We start from the raw sequence: 21529 nt of genomic DNA, 5'->3' as shown, positions 1-21529 counted from the left end.
TTTTGTTTTTTGTTTTTTTTTAACCTAGCTATCTACAATCCTTAGGGATTAAACTACCATGTTTTCTTAGAGAGATTTAATCAACTGTCTTTCTTCAGTACAATCTTGGATCCACTTGCCAGTGACAGCTGCCGGTTTGACTTCTGCCATTAGGATTAATTCTCTTTGGTGAAAAATGCTAGCTTTTCTTACTGCCTGAGTCTTTTACTTGCCACAGAGGGGCACGTTGGACAGCTTCCACTGATGAGGACTAGGGAGCCTTCCTGTCCTCCTGAGGAGTGGAAATTAGCTCTTCTGTGAAAGGCAAAGAGAATTCAATGCATGCTCAAGGGTATATTCACAGAATTAAAGACTGTGATTTATCAAGGCTGCCTTGTAGTTAGTGACATAAACGCAGATAAACACCGTAAATTGAAGGAAAGGAGTGGTGCTTTTCTCCAGGTCAGGCGGGGCTACAGGGAGTTACTCCTATGTGGGAATTGCAAATGCCAAATGCAAACATTATGACATTTTGACATTTCTCTGCTGTAAACATGTTCGCTCTTTCTCCGTTTATTCTGCTTAGAGCAAATCATTATACTATCAGCAATAATTTTCTCAGAGCACTTTAACCTTATGAAGGCAATTGAAAAGAAATTGCAGGGTTTTTTTGTTGTTTGCTTTTGCATGCATTTGAATCACTGTTGGTAAGAAATATAGCAACTTGATGTTTAGACAAATTAGCCAGAATAACAGACATCTCAAAAAGTAGTGATGTCAGTAGCAAGTTGCAACCCCAGCCTCATTTCTTCCTTTAAAAAGTAGAGCTAATGATGCTTACTTCACAGGATTATTGTGAGCACAGTGCCCAGTTCAGAGCAGTGCTCCATAGAGGCTGCTGTTGTTGTGTGCCGTGGAGTTGACTCCAACTCATAGTGACCCTATATGACAGAGAAGAACCACCCCATAGGGTTTGCTAGGCTGTATCTTTACTGGAGGAGATCACCAGACCTTTTCTTCCATGGAGTGGCTACTGGGTTTGAACTGCCGACATTTCAGTTAGCAGCCGAGTGCTTAACCATTGTGCCACCTGGGCTTCTTACCCATAGAGGTTACTTTTCTAAAAAAATGTGCCTTATGTTACCGTTCTGAATTCCTTGAATTAACCTTCATTAAGGGTGGCCCTTAGTCCTGCTTGTTATAAAATAGAGAAAGAGTTAAATGAATGAAACTGCTGAGTCTTATCTTTTAACTTACCTTCCAGCAAGACAAGTTAAAAGAACACAGTTTTTGAAACCAGGTTGGTCTAGATTCAAATCTAGATGTTCCCGCTTACTCACTTTGTGACACTGGGTAAGTTACTGAGCCTCTCTGAGCCTTGGTTTCTTAAATATATAAAAAGGAGATTACCATACCTACCTTATTAACAAAAATGAGATCTAATGTTCAGTACTTGTTCTGTGCCAGACACCATGGTATAAAGTCTTTAGATGGATTATCTAATTTAATCCTCATAGTAAGTCCATTGCATAGAAACTCTTACTGGACCCATTTTGTGGCTGAGGAAACTGAGGCTGGTGGGTGGGAGAGCCTAGACACTACTCGGGCTGTCACTCCTAGCCCTTGTTGTAACCACCATATGACATTGCCTGGCTAGAGGGTTTTTGAGTGGACTCTTTGGGAAATATATAGGAAGACTTAGCATAATGCCTAGTCCATTGAAAGAGGTAATGTTTATCCATTCTCCAACCCTGCCTTTCCCCTTGTCCTGTCTGAACCCTCCAGAAGCCACACTGGGCAAACACACTAGGCCTAGGGACTCGGGAAAATCTCAGTGGGTGGTCCATCTTGGGTGGTCTGGGGCAGGAGCACTGGCTTGGGGACCGAAAGTCACGGGTTCCCATCCAGGCTGTACCACCAACAGCATCATCAGCTCACTCTTGGCAAGTCATGACCTCTTTTAGACTAGAGGCTATGTGATGAGTCCTCTTTATCATTAGCTTATGGTTTGAAAACAACGGAGAAAAAGTGCAGAGAATAGAGCTAAATAAGGAGACATTGTGGGGAGCAGAGGAGATAGGCCTTCTCTTCCTGGCTGTCTCATGTTCTAGCTGTAGGACTTAAGTGAGTAATTTAGCCTCTCTCAGCTTTAGTCTCATATAAAAATGGGTGTAATGCTAACTGATAAGAGTATGGCATTGGGACAAACTTTCTTAAACAAAGGGTATACCTGTTGCCGTCGAGTCGATTCTGACTCATAGCAACCCTAGAGGACAGAGTAGAACTGCCCCATAAGGTTTCTAAGGAGTGGCTGGTGGATTTGAACCGCCGACCTCTTTGGTTAGCTGCTGAACTCTTAACCACTGCGCCACCAAGGCTCCAATAAAGGGTATGCAGACCCTTAAAATGTTAATGCGTTTACCTTAAAATTCATTTTTAAGCAAGCTTTCCTAATGAAAAAGATTAGAAGTATGGGCCAAGTGTTCTCTACAAGGATGATTGCTCCAGCAATATTTATATTTGTAAAAACATTTGGAAATAAAAATATCTTTGGAGAACGATTAAATTCAGTGTGATCGCTCCATACCCTCAGTATAATATCAAGTTAAAAAAATAAGAATATAAAGCAGTTTATACCTGCAGTGGTTAAACGTTCAGCTGCTAAGCAAAAGGTTGGAAGTTCAGATCCACCAGCTGCTCCCTGGAAACCCTATGGGGCAGTTCTACTCTGTCCTATAGGGTCGCTATGAGTCGGAATTGACTTGGTTTTTTGGTTAATGAGGTCCTTGGGTGCCACAAATGGTTTGCGCTTGTCTACTAAATGAAAGGCTGGCTGTTCGAATCCACCAAGAAAGGCCTGACAATCTACTTCCATCAGATTACAGCCATTGAAAACCCTATAGAGTGCAGTTTTACACATGGGATCGTCAGGAGTTGGAATCAATTTGACGACAACAGGTTTTATTTGGCTTTGGTTATACCATATTATACCCATTTTGTAATGCAGAGGTTTTATGTATTTATAGGAAATATGTCAAATATTATCAGCAGTTATTTGTGGGTTATGGGGTTAAACATACTGTTTTATTTTCTTTATTCTTTTTGGCATTTTCCTATAATGAATATGGATTACGTTTATAATTATAAAAAAACAATGTTTAAAAAAATGAGTATGTTTGCTGAGATGATTTTTTTAAAAGAAATAATGGGTAAGAAAATGCTTTGTTCCAGAAATTTGGGCTGGGACTGTTTAGTACTTTAAAAGGACATTTTATTGATAGACTAGGAAAGGTGTTACCATGCATTTTGTTCTTGTGGAGTTCTGGTATTTCTCAGTGAGTGTTTAAAGGAAGTTGTCACAATAGTTCATTCTTCTGTATCCACGCAAATCATGGTTGTTCTATTTTTCTCTTCCTAAAAAGTTTCTGTTTTTCTTTTCTGTGATACGTGGGTGACTGAGGTCACTAGGGGTGTAACCTCACTCAGGAGGGGAAGGGAACCCGTTTAGGGAAACAGTTTTGTCTTAATTTATCCAGATAACCAAAGCTAAATCATGTAACATTGGGGAGATAATTATCTTATCCTTTTCACTCATTGCATATTGAAAATGGGACCCCAATATTCCTGAGCAAGGAGTTAATTATCTCTCTTCCAAAGCCTGTTGATTAATCTTTATGTACGTGCGTGTGTGGATGCATGGGTAGCATGTGTTAGGGCAAGGGTCAGGAAGTGTAAGTTGTCATTGTATAGAAAGTGAAATGTGTAGTGGGGCCAACTGCAGCCCAGACCTCTTGCAGAAAAGAATATGACTTAACATGAAAACAAGGGAACCCTCTTGTTATACCTTGGAATCAAGAAATGTGATTTGAAGCAGGTGTTTCTTTTCCTTTTCAGTCCTTTATATGTAATCAAAAAGTAGCAGTTGGAAAATTGTCTGTTTCGATATTATAATGGGTTGGATTTCATTATGCTCCGTGAATACCTAAAATGATAGCGTCTCCTCAGAACTCCAGCTGCCTACATGACATCCCCACTTAGCTGTCTAATAAGCATCTCTAACTCAACTTGTCCGAAATAAAACTCTTGATTATTCCCTTAGTCCATGTAAGTCATCTCCTCCCCAGGTCTTCTCCATCTTAGAAAATGGAGCTCCCATCTACTCAGTTGTTCAAGCAAAGGTTCTAGGAGTCTCTCACCAGACCCTGAGTTTTTGCTTTCCCTTACCCCACAGCCAATCTGTCAGCAATTCCTGTTGACTTTACCTCCAAAATAAATCCTCAAACCATTGACTTCTCTCCATCACTGTTGTTATTCCCCTGTTGAAATCACTATCATCTTTTACCTGGACTATTGCAATGGTCCTCTAATTGATCTTCTTGTTCCCTTATGATCTATTTTCTACCAAGAAACAATAATGATTGTTTTAAAATGTTAATCGAATTTGGTCATTACCTGTTTAAAGTCATCCCTTGATTTTCCATAGCCATGATAATATTATCCCTACCCCTTACCTTGGTTTACAAATTCCTTTGGGATCTGGCCCTAGCTACCTCTCTGATGTCAGTTCCTACCATTTTCTCCCCCACTGTAGTACTCCACACCCCCTGACTTTCTCTTCTTTGAGTATGCCAACCCATCAACCTGAGGACTTTTCCCCCACCAGGAGTGGGTTCTCCTCATTCTCATGGCTGACTCCTTCTTAAATTTCAGACAGGATGTTCTGATAAATGTTAACCTCATAGAGGTCTCTCCTGACCATCTGATTATATGGACACCCCCTGCAACACCTTTTATCACATAACCCTTGTCATATTCTATTTAAACCATCACTAAGGCCAATCCCAACAGTCTATCCCTGCCGCTGAATATAGGATCCATGAGAGGAGGGGCCTTATCTACTTCTTCACCATTAGTGTCACTAGCACCCCAGAATAGGGTGCTCATTAAATGTTTGGTGTTGTGTGAACCCCATCCTCAGCTGTTTTCCATATGCTTATAGAATCCAGCTTTCTCTCAACTTGGGAACTGATCGTTTCTACTCGTTCTGTTTCTCCAGCAGACTGGGCTTTATGAGTATAAAGTCTTCGGTATCCTGGAGGATTGTCCACCAGCTCTGCTTGCAGATGTCTACCTGGACTTAGACTACAGAAAACAGTGGGACCAGTATGTTAAAGGTAAGTGATTGTTGTTGTTGTGTGCTGTTGAGTCGATTCCAACTCATAGTGACACTTTATGACAGAGTAGAAATGCCCCATAGGGTTTCCTAGGCTATAATCTTCATACGAGCAGATCAACAGGTCTTTTCCCCCACGGCGTCACTAGTGGGTTTAAACCGACGACTTTTGGTTAGCAGGCAAGCACTTAACCATTGTGCCACCAGGAGGACTCCTTAAAGGTAAGTGATACCTATCCTTTTTTTTTTTTTTTTAATCAATTGAAAGTAGAATCATTTCTTGTTTATTCTAGCCAATGCGAAAGAGTGGGTTTAATATCTATTATATTTGTTTAATTTTTAATTCATGTCCCAAAGTCTTAAATGCTAAGCTGAAATGTACCTTTGCCATTCCTAGGACTTGCTCCTTGCATATTTTCCGATCTGCTGTCTAGTTTGCTCTGATGGAGACTTTGCTCTCACTGTTAAGTTGTGTTATCATCCCATATATCTAGGTGGACATGGAAGGCTTCTTGGAGGAGGTAGTGTCTAAGCTTTGTTTTGAAAGCTGAGCCAAAGTTTTCTTAGCAGACAAGAATGCATCTACGTGAGGTTGTGAGAGGGTGCGGGGGTGAGTGGTTAAAGGGCATTGCGGGTCAAGGGAACGGCGTTAGTAAGTCAGAAAACAATGAAACAGCCTGATATATTCAAAAACTGTGAGCGATGGTTTGGTGTTGCTTGGTTCATTAGGGTAGCAGAATCTAGAGGGAGGGCAAGGGGAGGGGCCAGATCCCAAGGGTCTGGCATGGCCACCAGACGATAGGTTCTAGATTTTACCCTGTAAGAGATGGGGAGTTATGAAGGCATTAAATAGGGGACCCTCCTGCAGCTGAGAGCTGAGAGTGGTCTCTGCCATTTCAGTCTTGGTGGGATAGAACGATAGAGCTAGCAAAGGGGCACATAGCTTCTGAAAGGTCCTTGCTTTAATCAAGACTCTTTGTTGTAAGTAACAAAAAGCTAATTAATGCCAGCTTAAGAAAATAAAAAGGAGTTTATTGGTTCCCAGTATTGAAAAGTCCATGAGTTTCTGGCTTCCTGGACAGCTGCATCTGGAACTTAAAAAATTTCATCAGGAATCCTCCTTTTTCTACTCTAGATTCTGTTTTCTGCGCTGACTTAATTCCCCGGCAGATCCTTATGCCACAGCAAAGATGGCACCAGAAGATCCAAACTTACAGTCTACTGTTTAAATAACCGCAGGGGAGCGAGAATTCTACTTTCCCAGGGGGTGCAGCCCCAGTCCCGGCTTGGCTCTCGTTGGCTCAGTTTGGATCATATGCTTATTTCTAATGGACATTCGTCATGGATTTTTTTTATTTGCTGTTGCTATGTTGTTAGCTGCTGTTGAGTCAGCCCCTGACTTATGGCAACCCCATGGACAATGGAACTAAATGCTGCCCCATCCTGTCCCATCCCCATGTTGGTTGTGAATCAGACCTTTGTGACCCATAGGATTTTCATTGGCCGATTTTCGGAAGTAGATTGCTAGGCCTTTCTTCCTAGTCTGTATTAGTCTGGAAGCTCCGCTGAAACTTGTTGAGCATCATAACAACGTGTAAGCCTCCACTGACAGACGAGTGGTGGCTGCACATGAGGTGCAGTGGCAGGGAATCAAACCAGAGTCTCTCTGGCCCTCCTGGGTATTCTGTGAGCTCCCAGAGAGCCTTTACCACATCGCTTTTCAGTATAAACTTGGCTAGAGTGACAAGCTGAGCCCTTGCCTAGATGCACCATCGCATGGCTGCCTTGCTCACTTTCCCAGCCCTGAAATCAGGGCAGAGTCAGTCGGCTTGAACCATATAGTCAAGAAGTAGGGAAGGGTGATTGACTGAAGGAACTTAAGATGCTGGCCCTAGAAGAGGGGATCCGTGCTGAGCAGGCATAAGCTACAGATATCCGCTCCTTCCCTTCCTTTCAAGGGCTTTCTTTCTTCAGCCTCCTAGAGCACTAATAGGCTGGCAGACTCTTTAATCCACTGTCTGCTTCTAATAGATTTTCTTTCAAATGCTAAATTAAACCATTTATTATTATTTCCCCCCTCAGTATCTCCTCAAGGGGCTCCCTTGGTTACTTCAGCATCCCAGGCTTGACCCCTTCTCTAAATGGTTAGATAGAAGCTTACTGTCTGCTTGAGGCACAGCCTAGGGGTACAGGGTGTGCCCATCATTAAATTCCTTTGCTATCGCTCCCTGGTGACGCAGCGCTGAAGCTCTCTGCTGCTAACAGAAAGGTCAGCTGTTTGAACCACCAGCCGCTCCTTGGGAGAAAGATGTGACAGTCTGCTTCCCTAACAGTTACAGCCTTGGGAACCCTATGGGGCAGTTCTACTCTGTCCCATAGGGTCACTGTGAGTTAGAATCCACTCGACAGCAGTGGGTTTGGTGTTTTGATCTCTCCCTAAGAGTCTGCTGCTCTTTGTACACAAGAGCAGCATGGAGTATTAAGGAAATTTGGACCCTGGCCGAGGAACGGGAGTCCCTGGGTGATGCAAACACTCAGCTACTAAGGAAAGGTTGGCGGTTCGAATCTACCCAGAGCCACCTCAGAAGGAAGGCCTGGCAATCTACTTCCAAAAGGTCAGAGCCATGAAAACCTGATGGAGCACAGCTCTACTCTGAAGCACATGAGGTTGCCACGTGTTGGAGTCTACTCAAAAGCAGCTGATAGCCGTGGAATAATGTAAAGAAATAGGAGAGAAGCAAGAAACTTGGGCATAGCCACAGGCAGTTTAGGAAGGACACCGCCCTCTGAGGAACCTGCATCTCACACCTAAAGGTGCTGGGTGGGGTGACCCACTAAGACCCCAGGCTAGCTGTAATGTGTCAAGAAATCTAAAGGGGGAAGAAAAGCCTTGAAAGCAAAACTGTTGATACTCTAGTGACATCTGGTGGTAACCTTGATTTTAAAACTTCTGAAGGTTTATGTTTTGATGTCTGATTTTCTTTCTTTGCATTCTATCTGAGAATCTTGTTTGTGATATAAGATGGCAAGTGTTGTTAGTCTGGTTTTTTGTTTTTTGTTTTTTTCCCTGTGTTTTTCTATCCACTTGACTCTGTCCCTGGGTAACAAGCTTTCGAGAAGGTAATGAATTGGCCCGACTTTTTCTAGAAGTTTATGCCTACGAGCTAGTGGTTTAAAATACCATACGAGTTTATCATACCTAAGCTGGTTGTTAATTGAAACCAAAGAGGTTTCCAGGTGCATTAACTTCTTTTGTTCTCCTTTAGAAGTCTATGAAAAAGAATGCAATGGAGAGACTGTGGTCTACTGGGAAGTGAAGTACCCTTTTCCCATGTCCAACAGAGATGTATCCTTTCAACAAGCACACCATTCCTTGATGTCTTAAGAGTTTCTGTGCACCTCAGCCATCACTGGATGCAGGGTGATAGAGCTAATTTTCTAGAAGGCACAGACGGCATTGTCTTTGATCCATCCCTGCAGAAGCATCTGCTAAAGTCCTTGCTTCTTATTGTGGCTTTTGGAGACGTCGGAGTATGATTCCTGGGCCTGATCACATGGAGCATCTGTGATTGTGGTCACGGGGCTTGACATTGCTGAGCCACAGACTTTGGGACTTGGAAGAAGCTTTAAAGAGTGCTTAGTACAGCTCCCTCAGTCTACAGAGGAGGAAGTGGGAACCCAGAGAGGTGAAATAACAGAGGTATATAAGTGGTTAGTGGCAGAGCAGGGACCAGAACTCAGGCCCCTGCACAGCCAGCTCTCTCCATCCCCCATGCCATCCCATCTCAACCGACCCCACAGTGATCCCCCGTTGACTGTTGCCTGTGGACACTGGAGTGTTAGGTGATGTCTGTCAGTTGAGCTGAGCAAATTGTGGGATAGAGTGGGTCAGAATTTGCTGCAAAGAAGATGTGGGAGGTTTGAAAGAGAGGCAAGCCAGAGCCACCGCAGCAGCACGTCTTCCCGACTCATTTAAGATTTTGGCCCTGAGTATGCAGGAGAGCAGGGACAATAGGCAGTCCAATGTCCATGCAGCCCTGCAGGTGCTTGAGTGAGGGATGGGCCAACTGGGTGTTTTAGGTACACTGAGGTGGCATGGGGCTGTGATTGTAACTGTGTTATAGTAAGTCTGTGTCATACTTAGAGTGACTTTTTGATTGTTTTAGGCTTTTAATTCCTTCTAGTGTGCCACCCAAAATGCTATTATTTGAAAGTGTAACGAACACATTAAGGACCCCTGATGGCACAACAGGTAAATGTTCGGTGGCTAACCAAAAGCTTGGCTGTTCAAACCTACCTAGGGGTAGATGCCATGGAGAAAGACCTGGCGATCTGCTCCCGTAAAGAATAAAGCCTAGAAGACCCGATGGGGCAGTTGTACTCTGTTACACAGGGTCACCATGAGTCGGAATTGACTTGGCAGCACCCAACTTGGTGAACACATCAAAGAGTTGAGCCTTGTCCGACTATGACATTCTAGCTACGCTTTAGAACCAGATCTGGCTTCAAATTTAGGCTCCATTGCTAGAATTGGACTGTGGGAACTTGGGCAGGTTTTTAAAACCTTTCTGAGCCTCAATTTTGTCATCTGTAAGATGGGGATACTTATACTGACCTGACAGGCTGTTTGTAGGGATCAAAACTGATGCTATATGTAGAGCCCATCATGTTTATTGTAGTCAGGGCTGAATAAGTAATGATTCTTACTGTGTTTTTAGGATTTAATATATCTTCCCTAGACATGTTGTTCTTTGAATGTTTATCAAGATGAAATGTCTTTCTTATTCTTGGTGAACCAGTGTTAACCCAGAGAGGACATCTGCCTGCTACATATACAAATGTTTATGTGTCCTCCTTTGATCACGAGTTGTGACATTGATTGACCATCTTTTATACATAGAGGTGAGTGATTAGGGCTTTGGGATGAGGGCAGGACCAAGAGGAATGGCTCCACCATTTATCGAGTGCTTATTCTGCTCCAGTCATTGTGTCCAATGCCCCCAACAAGCCTGCATGGTGGGTAATGTTACTCCCTTTTCCTAGAGAGGGAAACCACGCCTCACAAAGGTTGAGTAAGTTACCCAGGATCACACAGCTGATGAGTGACCAATCCTCTGCCCTCTCAGAGCGTCTCCTTGGAGAAAAAAGGACTGGTTTCCCTGCATAATTAAAAGCTCCAAGGAACCATTCACAGGTAGGTAACCATATCCTCAAATGAGAATTCTAGGTGCAGTGCAAGTAGGGAGACAGGGCAGGTGAGGGAAGTAGCAGTACCAGGGAGCAGCTGCCAGGTGGGAGGTACAGAATCTCCTCCCTTTGCTTCCGGTCTGTAAGGCTTTCTTTGCATGTCTGAAATGTCGTGCCTTGACTGGCGGTGCAGTATGTCTACCTCCGGCAGCGGCAAGAGCTGGAGATGGAAGGGCAGAAGATCTATGTGATCCTGGCCCAGAGCACTTCCATGCCTCAGTTTGCCGAGAAACCGGGTGTGATCCGGGTGAAGCAGTACAAGCAGAGCCTGGCGATTGAGAGCGATGGCAAGAAGGGGAGCAAAGGTAAAGATCAGGGTGCATCTTGGTGCACTCAGCCAGGGCCACCCAGATGAAGGCTGATTGGGACGGTATAAAATGCACCAGTGCTTATGGGAGGCCCCGGGAAGTCAGAGAATGGCACGGGTGCAAATCAGACAAGGAATCAACACCTGGGGAGGGACTCGTTTCCCTCCCAGGAACTTGGCCAGTGTGCGAGGTGGGTGTTTAAATCTGGCTCAGTCAATTCTTTACTCACGCTTGCATTGCACAGGTGAAATCAGAATTTCGTAAGCAAACCAGAGGGTTTAGAAATTCACTGTAGGCTAATCTTGGGGATAGGCTGGGCTGACAGTTCTGTCTCAAGGAAAGCAGCTCCCATTTAGCACGTCTGACAGACTCAGCACCTGCCTACCTTGAATTCCAGCCTCCAAGGGCCATGGGCAGGCGTGGGGCATGAGGCCACCTGCTACACTGGCAGGCGCATGGCCTTGGGTCTCAGGTAAAATCCAAACCTAGTTCCGATGCTTCTTAGATCTGTCACCTTGGCCCTACCACCTAACTTTTCTTTTTTCTTTTTTTCTTTCTTTATATTATTGTACTTTAGATGAAAGTTTACAGAATGAACTAGCTTCTCATTAAACAATTAGTACACATATTGTTTTCTGACACTGGTTGCCAACCCCATGACATGTCAACGCTCTCCTCTTCTCAACCTTGGGTTCCCTATTACCAGCTTTCCTGTCCCTTCCTGCCTTCTCGTCCTTGCCCCTGGGCTGGTGTGCCTCTTTAGCCTTGTTTTTTTTTATGAACCTGTCTAATCTTTGGCTGAAGGGTGAAGCTCGTGAGTGACTTCATTACTGAGCTAAAAGGGTGTCCAGGGGCCATACTCTCAGGGTTTCTCCAGCCACCTACCTTTTCTGAGTCTCAGTTTTGTCATTTATAAAATGGGGTTAATTTTACCAACTCCTTATGGTTGTTATGAAAAGTATAAATGAGCCCATTACCAAAGTGTCTAGTGCCAGGTGTTTTATAAATTGTAGCATAATGTGGCTATGTATTCAAAAATATTTACCTATAAATACCCTATGAGTTGGAGGAGGAAAGTCCACCTGAATTGTGTCCTACCTCCCTCCATACTGGAAACCCTGGTGGCGTAGTGGTTAAGAGCTCAGCTGCTAACCAAAAGACTGGCAGTTCAAATTCACCAGGCGCTCCTTGGAGACTATGGGGCAGTTTCATTCTGTCCTATAGTGTCGCTATGAGTTGGAATTGACTCGACGGGAACAAGTTTGGTTTTTTATTGGTTCCCTTCATACTTTCTGGGCTTGCATATGAAGATATGAAGTTTGCAATGTTTTGTTGCTATAGTTTTCAAACATTTTTTCTTTTCCCCCTCCTTCTGAATTGTCCTTTCTTTCCCCCTCTAGTTTTCATGTATTACTTTGATAACCCAGGTGGCCAGATTCCGTCCTGGCTCATTAACTGGGCTGCCAAGGTAAGATCCCAAGAGACAGGAGGGGGAGGAGTGGGTTTGACAAATGTTGACTTAGCCCATGTAGCTGTCAGGCTGAAGAGACACTTTGTCTCAGGCGGAATGAGGCTCTTTTTATGAAGCAGCTTGGTTGAGTGACTATGGCTGGAGCTGGGGCTGCCAACAGGATGGAGGCTGGGACAGGAGACAAAGAGTCCTTAGCTTGGAGTGCCAGCCCCTCCCTGCTAGTGCCCAGAGACCTCCCCTAGGATCACTCTTTGGATCCTCTGGACAATATGTCAGCTCGTCGTAGGACAATAGTTACCTTTGAACCTTGTGCCTGCTTATGGAGGAGATAGACAGACTGACCTTGCTTGGGAGACAGCCAGACATGTGTCCAAGCCTGGGGGAGGCCTCCAGGTGCTTTTTTTTTTTTCTTCCAGTCAGGGAAGGGAACTGGCATGGTAACCTGAATCACTAGAGACTGCCTAGCAACTTGACATCATGGGCTCATTTAGGTTCCTGGCTGCTATGAACAGTTTTTGTTATCTACTAACCTAAAGGTTGGTGGTGGTTCAAACCCACCCAGCGGCACCCCAGAAGAAAGGCCTAGTGATCTGCTCCCATAAAGACTGCAGCCCAAAAAAACCCTATGGAGCAGTTCTGCTCGATAACACATGGGGTCACCGTGAGTCAGAATCACCTCAACGTCAGCAGGCTTGGGTTTGGTTTTGTTTTTGTACAAGTGCCTGCATGGTGCAAACAGTTAACACACTCGGCTTCCGACTGAGAGATTGGAGGCTGAGCTAACTGAGAGATTGGAGGTTTGAGTCCACTCAGCGGTGCCTCTGGGCCTAAGGATCTATTTCTAAAAAATCAGCGATTGAAAACCCTATGGAGCACAGTTCTACCGACACACATGGGGTTGTACCCCCTAAAAAAACAACCTATTGCCGTCAAGTCGATTCCGACTCATAGCGACCCTCTAGGACAGGGTAGAGCTCACCCACAGGGTTTCCAGGAAGCAGCTGGTGGATTCGAACTGTCGACTTTTTGGTTAGCAGCTGAGCTCTTAACCACTGTGCCACTGGGGCTTCCGTGGGTTTGCCATGAGTCAGAACTGACTTCACTGCAACTGGTACTGCTACATGTCCTACCTACTGGCAGGAGGGTGCAACAGATTCCTTAGGAGAGTAAAAACGCATGTGGGCTTTGGAGTCCAACAGATGTGATTTTGAATCCTGGCTGTGCTTCTAGCTGTCTGTGTAATCTAGGGAAGCCATTCAATTTCTTCCTTCTTAAAAACGGGGATGGATATTACCTACTGCATGGAATAGGAGTATATCAGACAGTGCTTGGGAAAAGTATTGTACGATACCCAACACTAACTAAGTAATAACATATCCTATCTCCCTCCTCCCAAATCCTTACCATTGGTGAAACAAGGCTTTTCTCTTATTTCCTTAGGAGAATCCAACAACTCAGCTCAATCCCATTTCCTGTGTTTTCTTTTTCTTTTCAAGACATGGCATCTCAGAAGTTTCTTAGCTTTGTACTAGCAGATGCAAAGTATAAGGCAGGGCCTTGAAACAGTGGTCCCTGCTATCTAGTTTCCCCTAAAGCCTTGCATCTTACCTTTTGTCATTTCTTATCCATGACAACATTCTGTTGAAATACAGTCAAGTGTCTTCTTGTCTTTTATTCTTCCCAAAGCCATCTTTGTCTCCCTCTTGCTACATCGAAAGGTGTCATGAGTGAGCAGCTATGACACCAATGACAGAGTCTCTTTTCCTTTGCAGAATGGAGTTCCTAACTTCCTGAAGGACATGGCGAAAGCCTGTCACAGATACCTCAAGAAAACCTAAGAAAAGGAATGGGGAATCACGTGTCTGTCCATGGAAGGATGTCTCTGGAAGTGCCACGACCCACGATGTTCAGCTTTCTGTTTGTCTTCAGAGGCCTGCACACTCTACAGCACGTCATCCCTGAACTTGTTTGCCTAAGGGTGGGAGCCTCGCTCCTGCCAGCTTCCTTTCCCACTCTCCCCACCCCAGGACTGCTACTGACTATGGGTAGGATTAGGGAAACCTTTGCTTGTTTATTTTTAAAAAGGGAAGTCCTCAATATGGAACACAATCATTCTATTGTACCATTTTTGGGGGATGGGTGGGTGGAGGACAGACAACAAAACAGCAAGAATGACCGCTCCCTGGAAAGCTGGTTCCTTCCCAGAATGTGATTTCTTACAAGTCTGGAGTGGCTGCTGGAAGTTGCATTCCATCCAGAGCTGACTTTCAGTGAGGACACTTGCTGATGTCTATTTGCCTTAGGCTTTGTTGACTTGATTAGGTTGGGATGTGAAGTGATAATCCAGTCAGTCTCTCCTCTTCCTACGTGTCCCTATTATGGTATCAAACCATTTTGAAACACATTGCAGGCCTGACTGAGCACATAGTGTGATAACCATTTTTTCCTCATCATCCATGCCTAGGTTTTTCTCTTTCTTGTATGCCGTTGGGTAAAGGCTGCCCATACGTTTCTAGCTCTGCGCTTGACTGGAAATGGAGACATCAAGATGGTTCTGGCAGCTCACAAAAGCTAGTGAAAGATGCTTTGTGCATAGCATCACGATAAAGTGGCTTTATATGCAATAAGATGAATTTCCCTTCTGGAATATTTGGACATGTTGAAGGGATAATAGCTCACAGCCAGGGAAAATTTAATGAGTGGCTTGGTTGACTCCACACCTTTTTCTCAGGAAATCTGCCTAAGTTGCCTGTCTCTTAAACGCCACCAAAAGGAATTTCAGTTTCCTATATTTTCTCCTGAATTTTGATAGGGAAAAGTATTCTGTGGCCAAAGGCACAGCCTTGATGATCTCAGGGAAGAATTTTAACCAGCGTGTGAAGTTACCAAACCTCAATTAATGGGCATAGAAACTCCAGTTGTAAAGCCAGAAGGAGGGAGTTTATCATACGGGGATATCTCAGACTGTATGTTTTCTCTCTGGGAAGGAAAGGGTAATCCATACAGAATAAATACAGAGCGACTTATACTTGCTGGGTGTACAGCTTCCTACTTACTTACCTTTGTTCCTTTTGTGAGAATGAATCAGTTAGTTCTCTTCTGATTGCAAGTGATATCCAACGTAACTCAAGCGGACTTAATTTTTTTTGAGCTCACATACATGGAAGGCCAGGTTTAGCACTGCCTCAGGTAGGGATTGATACAGGTGCTCAAACAATGATTTTGGATTCAACTCTGTTCTTCCTCAAGTTATCTTTGATCTTGATCTGCATTTGATGGCAGTAGGTCAGCCTGCATCTTCCCAGATTCGTGCCAAGCAAAAAAAGATAGTTTTTTTTTTTTTTTCTGGTAGGTTCTGCATCATCCTATGATTTTCTTTAAACCGTCTGTCTATCCCTGCCCCAGTCATTGCAGTCATTATGGATAGAATTATGCAAATAAGTAAATACCTCATCAATTTATCCTTAAAATATTATTATCTGTGAAGTAGCTGGTATTTAATTTTAGATTAAATCTAAATGCCTCGTGTGATGGTTAAACTGAAATTTCATGTGTAGACTCACTTTTTTGGAACACAAGCACTGAAAGAGGTTATACTCTTTGAACCAAGAATCTACACAAAATGGTGTCATGCAAACCATATCTTTAAACAAGATTCAATAATTTGCTAAGAACCCCAGGGCTCCTAAGAAGACTGCATTTCTAGGTATGGCATCTAGGAAAAAAAGATCATAAAGTTTGTTATATTTAGTAGAGTTGTGACTTTTTGGCATTTATGCTTGCTAATTTGGAGTAGATGACTGTTCTCTAATAGCATTGTGGTGTAAGGTCAGGTGGGAAACTGAACCCCTCCCTGAGCCAGTAGTAGATGCCAGAGGTACAAAAACTGTAGAACTGGTACTTCAGGGGTTGCACCCGATTCTTCAGGGTTTGTCTTTCTGCAGGGCTCGATGTATTCTTTGGAATTTGAAAGTAAATGTATTGTCATACCTCTAACATTTTGCTTTACTTATTTTTTCCATGCCTGTCTCTCTCAAAGGAGCCCTGGTGGTACAGTGGTTAAGCATTTGGCTCCTAACCAAAAGGTTGGCGGTTCAGACCCACCAGCTGCTTCTCATGACAAAGATTTGGCAGTCTGCTTCCATAAAAATCACAGCCTTGGAAACCCTACGGGGCAGTTCTACTCTGCACACATGGGGCCACCATGAGTCAGAATCAACTCAACAGCAACTAACAACAACCAGGGTAATATGTAGTAGGCACTCGAGTGTTAGCTAAAGGAGTGAGTAAATGATTCAGAGAAGATGGACCAAATGACACTAACCTAGAAGACTAAACCGTTCCAAATGTGGAGACTCATTCCCCAACAATTCAAGTCAGATTATTCCACTCAAGTCATGTTTTGGGGGTTCCCATTGGCCCTTCCCTCAAAGTACTAGGCTCTTCTCTTTGTAAAGGGGTAGTTATGCCGGTGTGGCTGCTCCATCTGTCACACTCTTGTCCAGTTTTGAGATCCACCTTTTCTTAACTGCAGCAACAACAAAGTAGTTTCCATTTCTCTACTACAAAATTGGTGGACACAGCACACACTAAGCATTTTTTTTCACCTGGGGACTTTGCACGTTGTTGTTGTTGTTAGGTGCTGTCAAATTGGTTCCAACTCATAGCAACCCTACGTACAATAGAACGAAACACTCCCCGGCTCTGTGTCATCCTCACAATCGTTGCTGTGCTTGAGCTCATTGTTGCGGCCAGTGTGTCAGTCCATCTCGTTGAGGGTCTTCCTCTTTTTCTCTCACCGCCACTTTACCAAGCATGATGTCCTTCTCTAGGGACTGGTCCCTCTTGATAACATGTCCAAAGTATGTGAGATGAAGTCTTGTCATCCTTGCTTCTCAGGAGCGTTCTGGCTATACTTCTTCCAAGACACATTTGTTCATTCTTTTGGCAGTCCATGGTATATTCAATATTCTTCACCAAAACCATAGTTCAAAGGCGTCAATTCTTCTTCAGTCTTCCTTATTCATTGCCCAGTTTTCACATGTATGCATATATATATACATATATGTATATATATGTGTGTATATGGAGCCCTGGTGGAGCAGTGGTTAAGAGCTACGGCTGCTAACCAAAAGGTCGGCAATTCGAATCTCCCAGCCACTCCTTGGAAACCCTATGGTGAAGTTCTGCTCTGTCCTATAGGGTCTCTATGAGTTGGAATTTGACTCAGTGGCAGTGGGTTTATGGCTTTATGTATGGGCATGTTAGGGTCTCTGCTCATGAATGCTCTTCAGTGTGTGGGGGGAATCTCTAATTCTGGTCAAGAAATGCTCTAAAAAAAATCACCTGAAGTATTTTTAAAAAATACTTATATGCCCCATCTCTGGCATATTGACTTAAAATGTATTATGACAGATCCCTATATATACTAATATGCAGTAAGATTTGTTAACTACTGCTTTGTTTTGTTTCTTTTTTTGAACATTTTATTGTTGTTGAGGTGAAAGTTTAGAGAACAAATTAGTTTCCATTTCAAGTTTATACCAGTTTATTTCGTGACATTAGTTGCAAATCCCTGAATGTGTCAGCACTCTCCCCCTTTCGCCCTGGGTTCTCCATGTCCATTCACCCAGCTTTGCTGCCCCTACCATCCTTCTGAACTTTGCTTTTGGGCAAATGCTGCTTTTTAGGTATCATATAGTTGATTGTTCTGAGGTGTGCACTCGTCACTGGTGTTATTGTCCATTTTATAGGCTTGTCTATTTATTGTGTGGCTGTAATGTGATCTCTGGGAAGGTTATATTGTAATGTTGCAGAAATGGTGCAGTCTGGACTGGGCCCAGCTGAGATTAGTCCCAATTTCAGTTGAAATTTAATGGCAAAAGTAGCACAAGCGGTGCGAAATTTTTTCCACAGGCAAATTATTCACACTGTATAACAATTTAAAGTTAATGGCCACCTTGGAACTCAGGAGTTCCAGCAGAGGGTCACTTCCCTTGAAAATGTTCCTATTTCACAAGCATCCTGGCCTGACTCCCTGGCTGGGATTCCTAGCCCAGAGTCCCCATCTATAATGCCTACCCTTCAAACCTCCTGCTCCCCAGCTGGATTTGGAAGAGACAAAGCAGGAAGAACCCATTTGTTTCTCACATTTCTGGTAGCGCCACCCAATTGGCTCAGGGAATTATCTTTAAAAGCATAGGAGAGTCTGGTGTCCATCTAGCAAGGTGCTAGGCACAGTGGTTCCTGGGGCAAGTGAGTGAGACAGACTTTGTCCCTGCCCTCCAGGAGCTTATGGCCCAGTGAAGAAAACACAGTGAACAAGCTATTGAAGGGGATGAGTGTGAAGAAACGCCAAGTAAAGGGGGCTTGAGGTTGTAAATCTGAGGGCACTAACGAAGTTTGAGGGGTCAGAGAATGAACCAACAAGACAGGAAGGCTTCAGAAAAATTATTTGTATCGTTAATAATTGCATGTGTATCTATTTGCATATACATAATATGTACTCCGAGGAGTCCCTAGATAACACAAACAGTTAAGTGCTTGGCTACTAACCAAAAGTTGGTGGTTTGAATCCACTCAGAGGCACCTCAGAAGAAAGACTGGAGATCTACTTCCAAAAAATCAGCCATTGAAAACCCTATGGAGTACAGTTCTACTGTGAAACTCATGTGGTTGCCATGAGTTGGAATAGACCTGATGGCAACTGCCTTTTTGTTTTTTTTAATATGCAGTCCATTTCATAAAATATAATAATGGAACCATGACTAAGCAGCATGATATGAGAGTGACTGCTGACGTCCTTTGACAACAGTATATGCCAGGCCGTATGTGAGGCAGTGAAGGACATAAAGGTACAAAAGCACAGATTCTTCCATTAAGGAATTTTCAGTCTGCAGGGGAGACGAAATATGCACACAAGTGTTTATGTAACGAGAAAGAATGTGATCACCACGATACCAGAGGAAAAATGAGAGTGCTTTAGGAGCCTGTGGCAAAGGACTAATCATCCCAAAATAAGTGACTTTTGGTGGAGTGCCTGGACTCCCAGCTTCTCTTGTAGTGCAGTGTGGCCATGTGAGTAAATTCTGGCCAGTGTCATATAGGCATAAATAACATCTGCCATGTCCAGTTCACGATCTTAAAAGGAAATGGTATGGACCCACCTGGTTCTTTCGCCTATGGCTAGGAAACGACGAGAACTGGAACAATTGCCTTAGATTCAGAGATGTCAGTCTACGGTTAAGGATGGTAAAACATTCCTACCTCCCCTCGCCTGTTGAAAAGAAATAAACTTCTCTCTTATTTAAGCCACAACATCTGTCTATCTGTCCATCCATCCATCCATCTATCCACCTATCTATCTATCTACTTATTTTTAACAGCTTAGCCTATATTTACTAATGAATAGCTTAAAGGGTAAGTATCCCATTTGATGAGGTGATTAGAGGTTTATAGCTGGTCCCTTGATCTCTAAGGGTCAGGTAGGATTTCAGTATAGGCCTGGGGAGAAGGGCATTACAGGTGGAGGCACCCTTTGAATGAAGGGATGCAGGCATGGAATTATGCAATGTTGACTACTCATCTCACTATTAAAAGAGCACATCAGGGTCCAAAGCAGACCAACAGGAGAGAGGAGAGCATGGGATCTGGGTTCGTAGAAGCCTGACTTTGAGTTCCCACTCTACCACTTAACTGACTAAGTTATATTTAGGCATGTTATTTAGCCTCCGTAAGCCTCATGATCCTCATCTATATGTTGGGTTGATATTTCCTATCTCACCAAAGACTGGGTTGTAAGAAAATCTCCCAATTCAGTGCCTGGCATACAGTAGGAGCTTCATAAAGTTCATTTTTTTCTTCTCTGAACAATAGGATCTCAGCAAGCCTGTCAAAGATGGTGACATCTAAGGGGTCATTGCTCCAGTCTGAGGGTGCTGGATTTCATTTATTCAGCACCATCATGAACTAGGTTTTCCAAATCTAATGAACATCTTGGAGAGAATGGATTTGTAATGAGCCTTGGATTTGATGAGACATTTGACAAAATTTGAGGAGGAAGGAGTTCCTTCACAGGCAAAGGGAATAGCCTACAGCAAGGTAAGGAGGCAGGAGAGTGGAAGCCAGATAGACATGTGTAACTGGGATAATAGCTGATCATGACTAACATGCATTGACCATTTACTATATGCCAGGCACTGGCTAAGCACTTCACATGCATTGGATCATTTCATCCTCACCACAGAACTGTGAGATGGGTGGTCCTCATCTCCATTTTACAGATGATGGAAATGAAATTGAGAAAGGTTGAATAACTTGCCCAAGATAAACTCACCAGTCAACCACCCCAAATCGAATCCATCGGCAGGTAGCGTTGTTATAGCTCCAAAACATACTCCAAATATAACCACTTGTTTTCATCCCTGCTGCTGCCAGCTAGGTCCATGCTCTTCTTGTTTCTTGCTCATCTCTGTGGTTCCACTGTGCACAGCTACAACTACTTCTCCACCCACAGTGAGAGTGATGTTTTTAAAAATAAAATTGGATCATGCAACTAACTACCTTGCCTAAAACTCTCCATAACTTCCCATAACAATTAGAATAAACTCCAAGTTCCCTACCATGATTTACAAAGTCCTACATGCCCCTGGGTGGTGCAGACCAGTAGTTGTTAAGTGATTGACTACTAACTGAGAGATTGGCAGCTCGAACCCACCCAAACATGCCTCGGAAGAAAGAAAGGCCTGGCGATCTGCTTCCAAAAGTTCATAGCTTTGAAAAGTTCACAGAAACCCTATTCTGCACACATGGGGTCATCATGAGTTGGAATCTACTCAATGGCAAGTGGTTTGGTTTTTTTTTTTTTTTTTTTGGGTTTACATGTTCCAGCCTATCTTCCTTTTCACCTTCACCCTCACATTCCAGCCTCATTGGTCATCCTTCTGTTCCTTCAGTGTGCCAAGCTTGTTCCTGCAGCACAGCCATTGTATCAGTTATTTCCTCTGCCCAGAATGCCCCTCTCCGTGATTCACAGAAGCCAGAAGTCTTCAAGTCATGCAGATGACTGTTTAAACATCGCCTCCTTCGAGAATCCTCATAGTGGAGGTAACCACCCAGTCACTCCCTAATTCATTACCCTGTCTGCATGGCACATAGTCCTCACTATTTACTGTATTTGTTGTTTTTTCATTTGCATAAGCTCCAAGAGAGTGTGGAACTTTGTCTTGTTCCCAGCTATATATTTAACACGTAGAACACAAAAAAATTCAAAACTATCCATCGAAGGAATGAATGAATGGTGGAGCAACAACTCCTTGAGCTTAACCGCTATGCCAGAAAGATGGGTAGAAA

General features: G+C 43.6%; 1 protein-coding gene across 3 annotated transcripts in view; it reads left to right on the top strand.

Annotated features, from left to right (window-relative positions):
• The window catches only part of PCTP (phosphatidylcholine transfer protein), a 32302-nt gene extending 16007 nt beyond the window's left edge, over nt 1-16295 (top strand). Inside the window, exons 2-6 of one of the 3 annotated variants that reach the window (XM_004377903.3) lie at nt 5036-5153; nt 8419-8498; nt 10533-10704; nt 12108-12175; nt 13951-16295. In XM_004377903.3, the coding sequence (XP_004377960.1) occupies nt 5036-5153; nt 8419-8498; nt 10533-10704; nt 12108-12175; nt 13951-14016 (504 nt within the window). In that variant the 3' untranslated portion in view covers nt 14017-16295. The remainder of the gene's footprint in view (nt 1-5035; nt 5154-8418; nt 8499-10532; nt 10705-12107; nt 12176-13950) is intronic. The other 2 variants (XM_023732737.1, XM_023732738.1) reach the window with 2 other exon arrangements.
• Nucleotides 16296-21529: the final 5234 nt, after the last annotated feature.

This window comes from Trichechus manatus, unplaced genomic scaffold, assembly GCF_000243295.1.
Source record: "Trichechus manatus latirostris isolate Lorelei unplaced genomic scaffold, TriManLat1.0 scaffold00054, whole genome shotgun sequence".
NCBI classification, from domain to species: Eukaryota; Metazoa; Chordata; class Mammalia; order Sirenia; family Trichechidae; genus Trichechus; species Trichechus manatus.
Note: the sequence above shows the minus strand (reverse complement) of the source record. Positions and strands in the feature narration are given on the sequence as shown.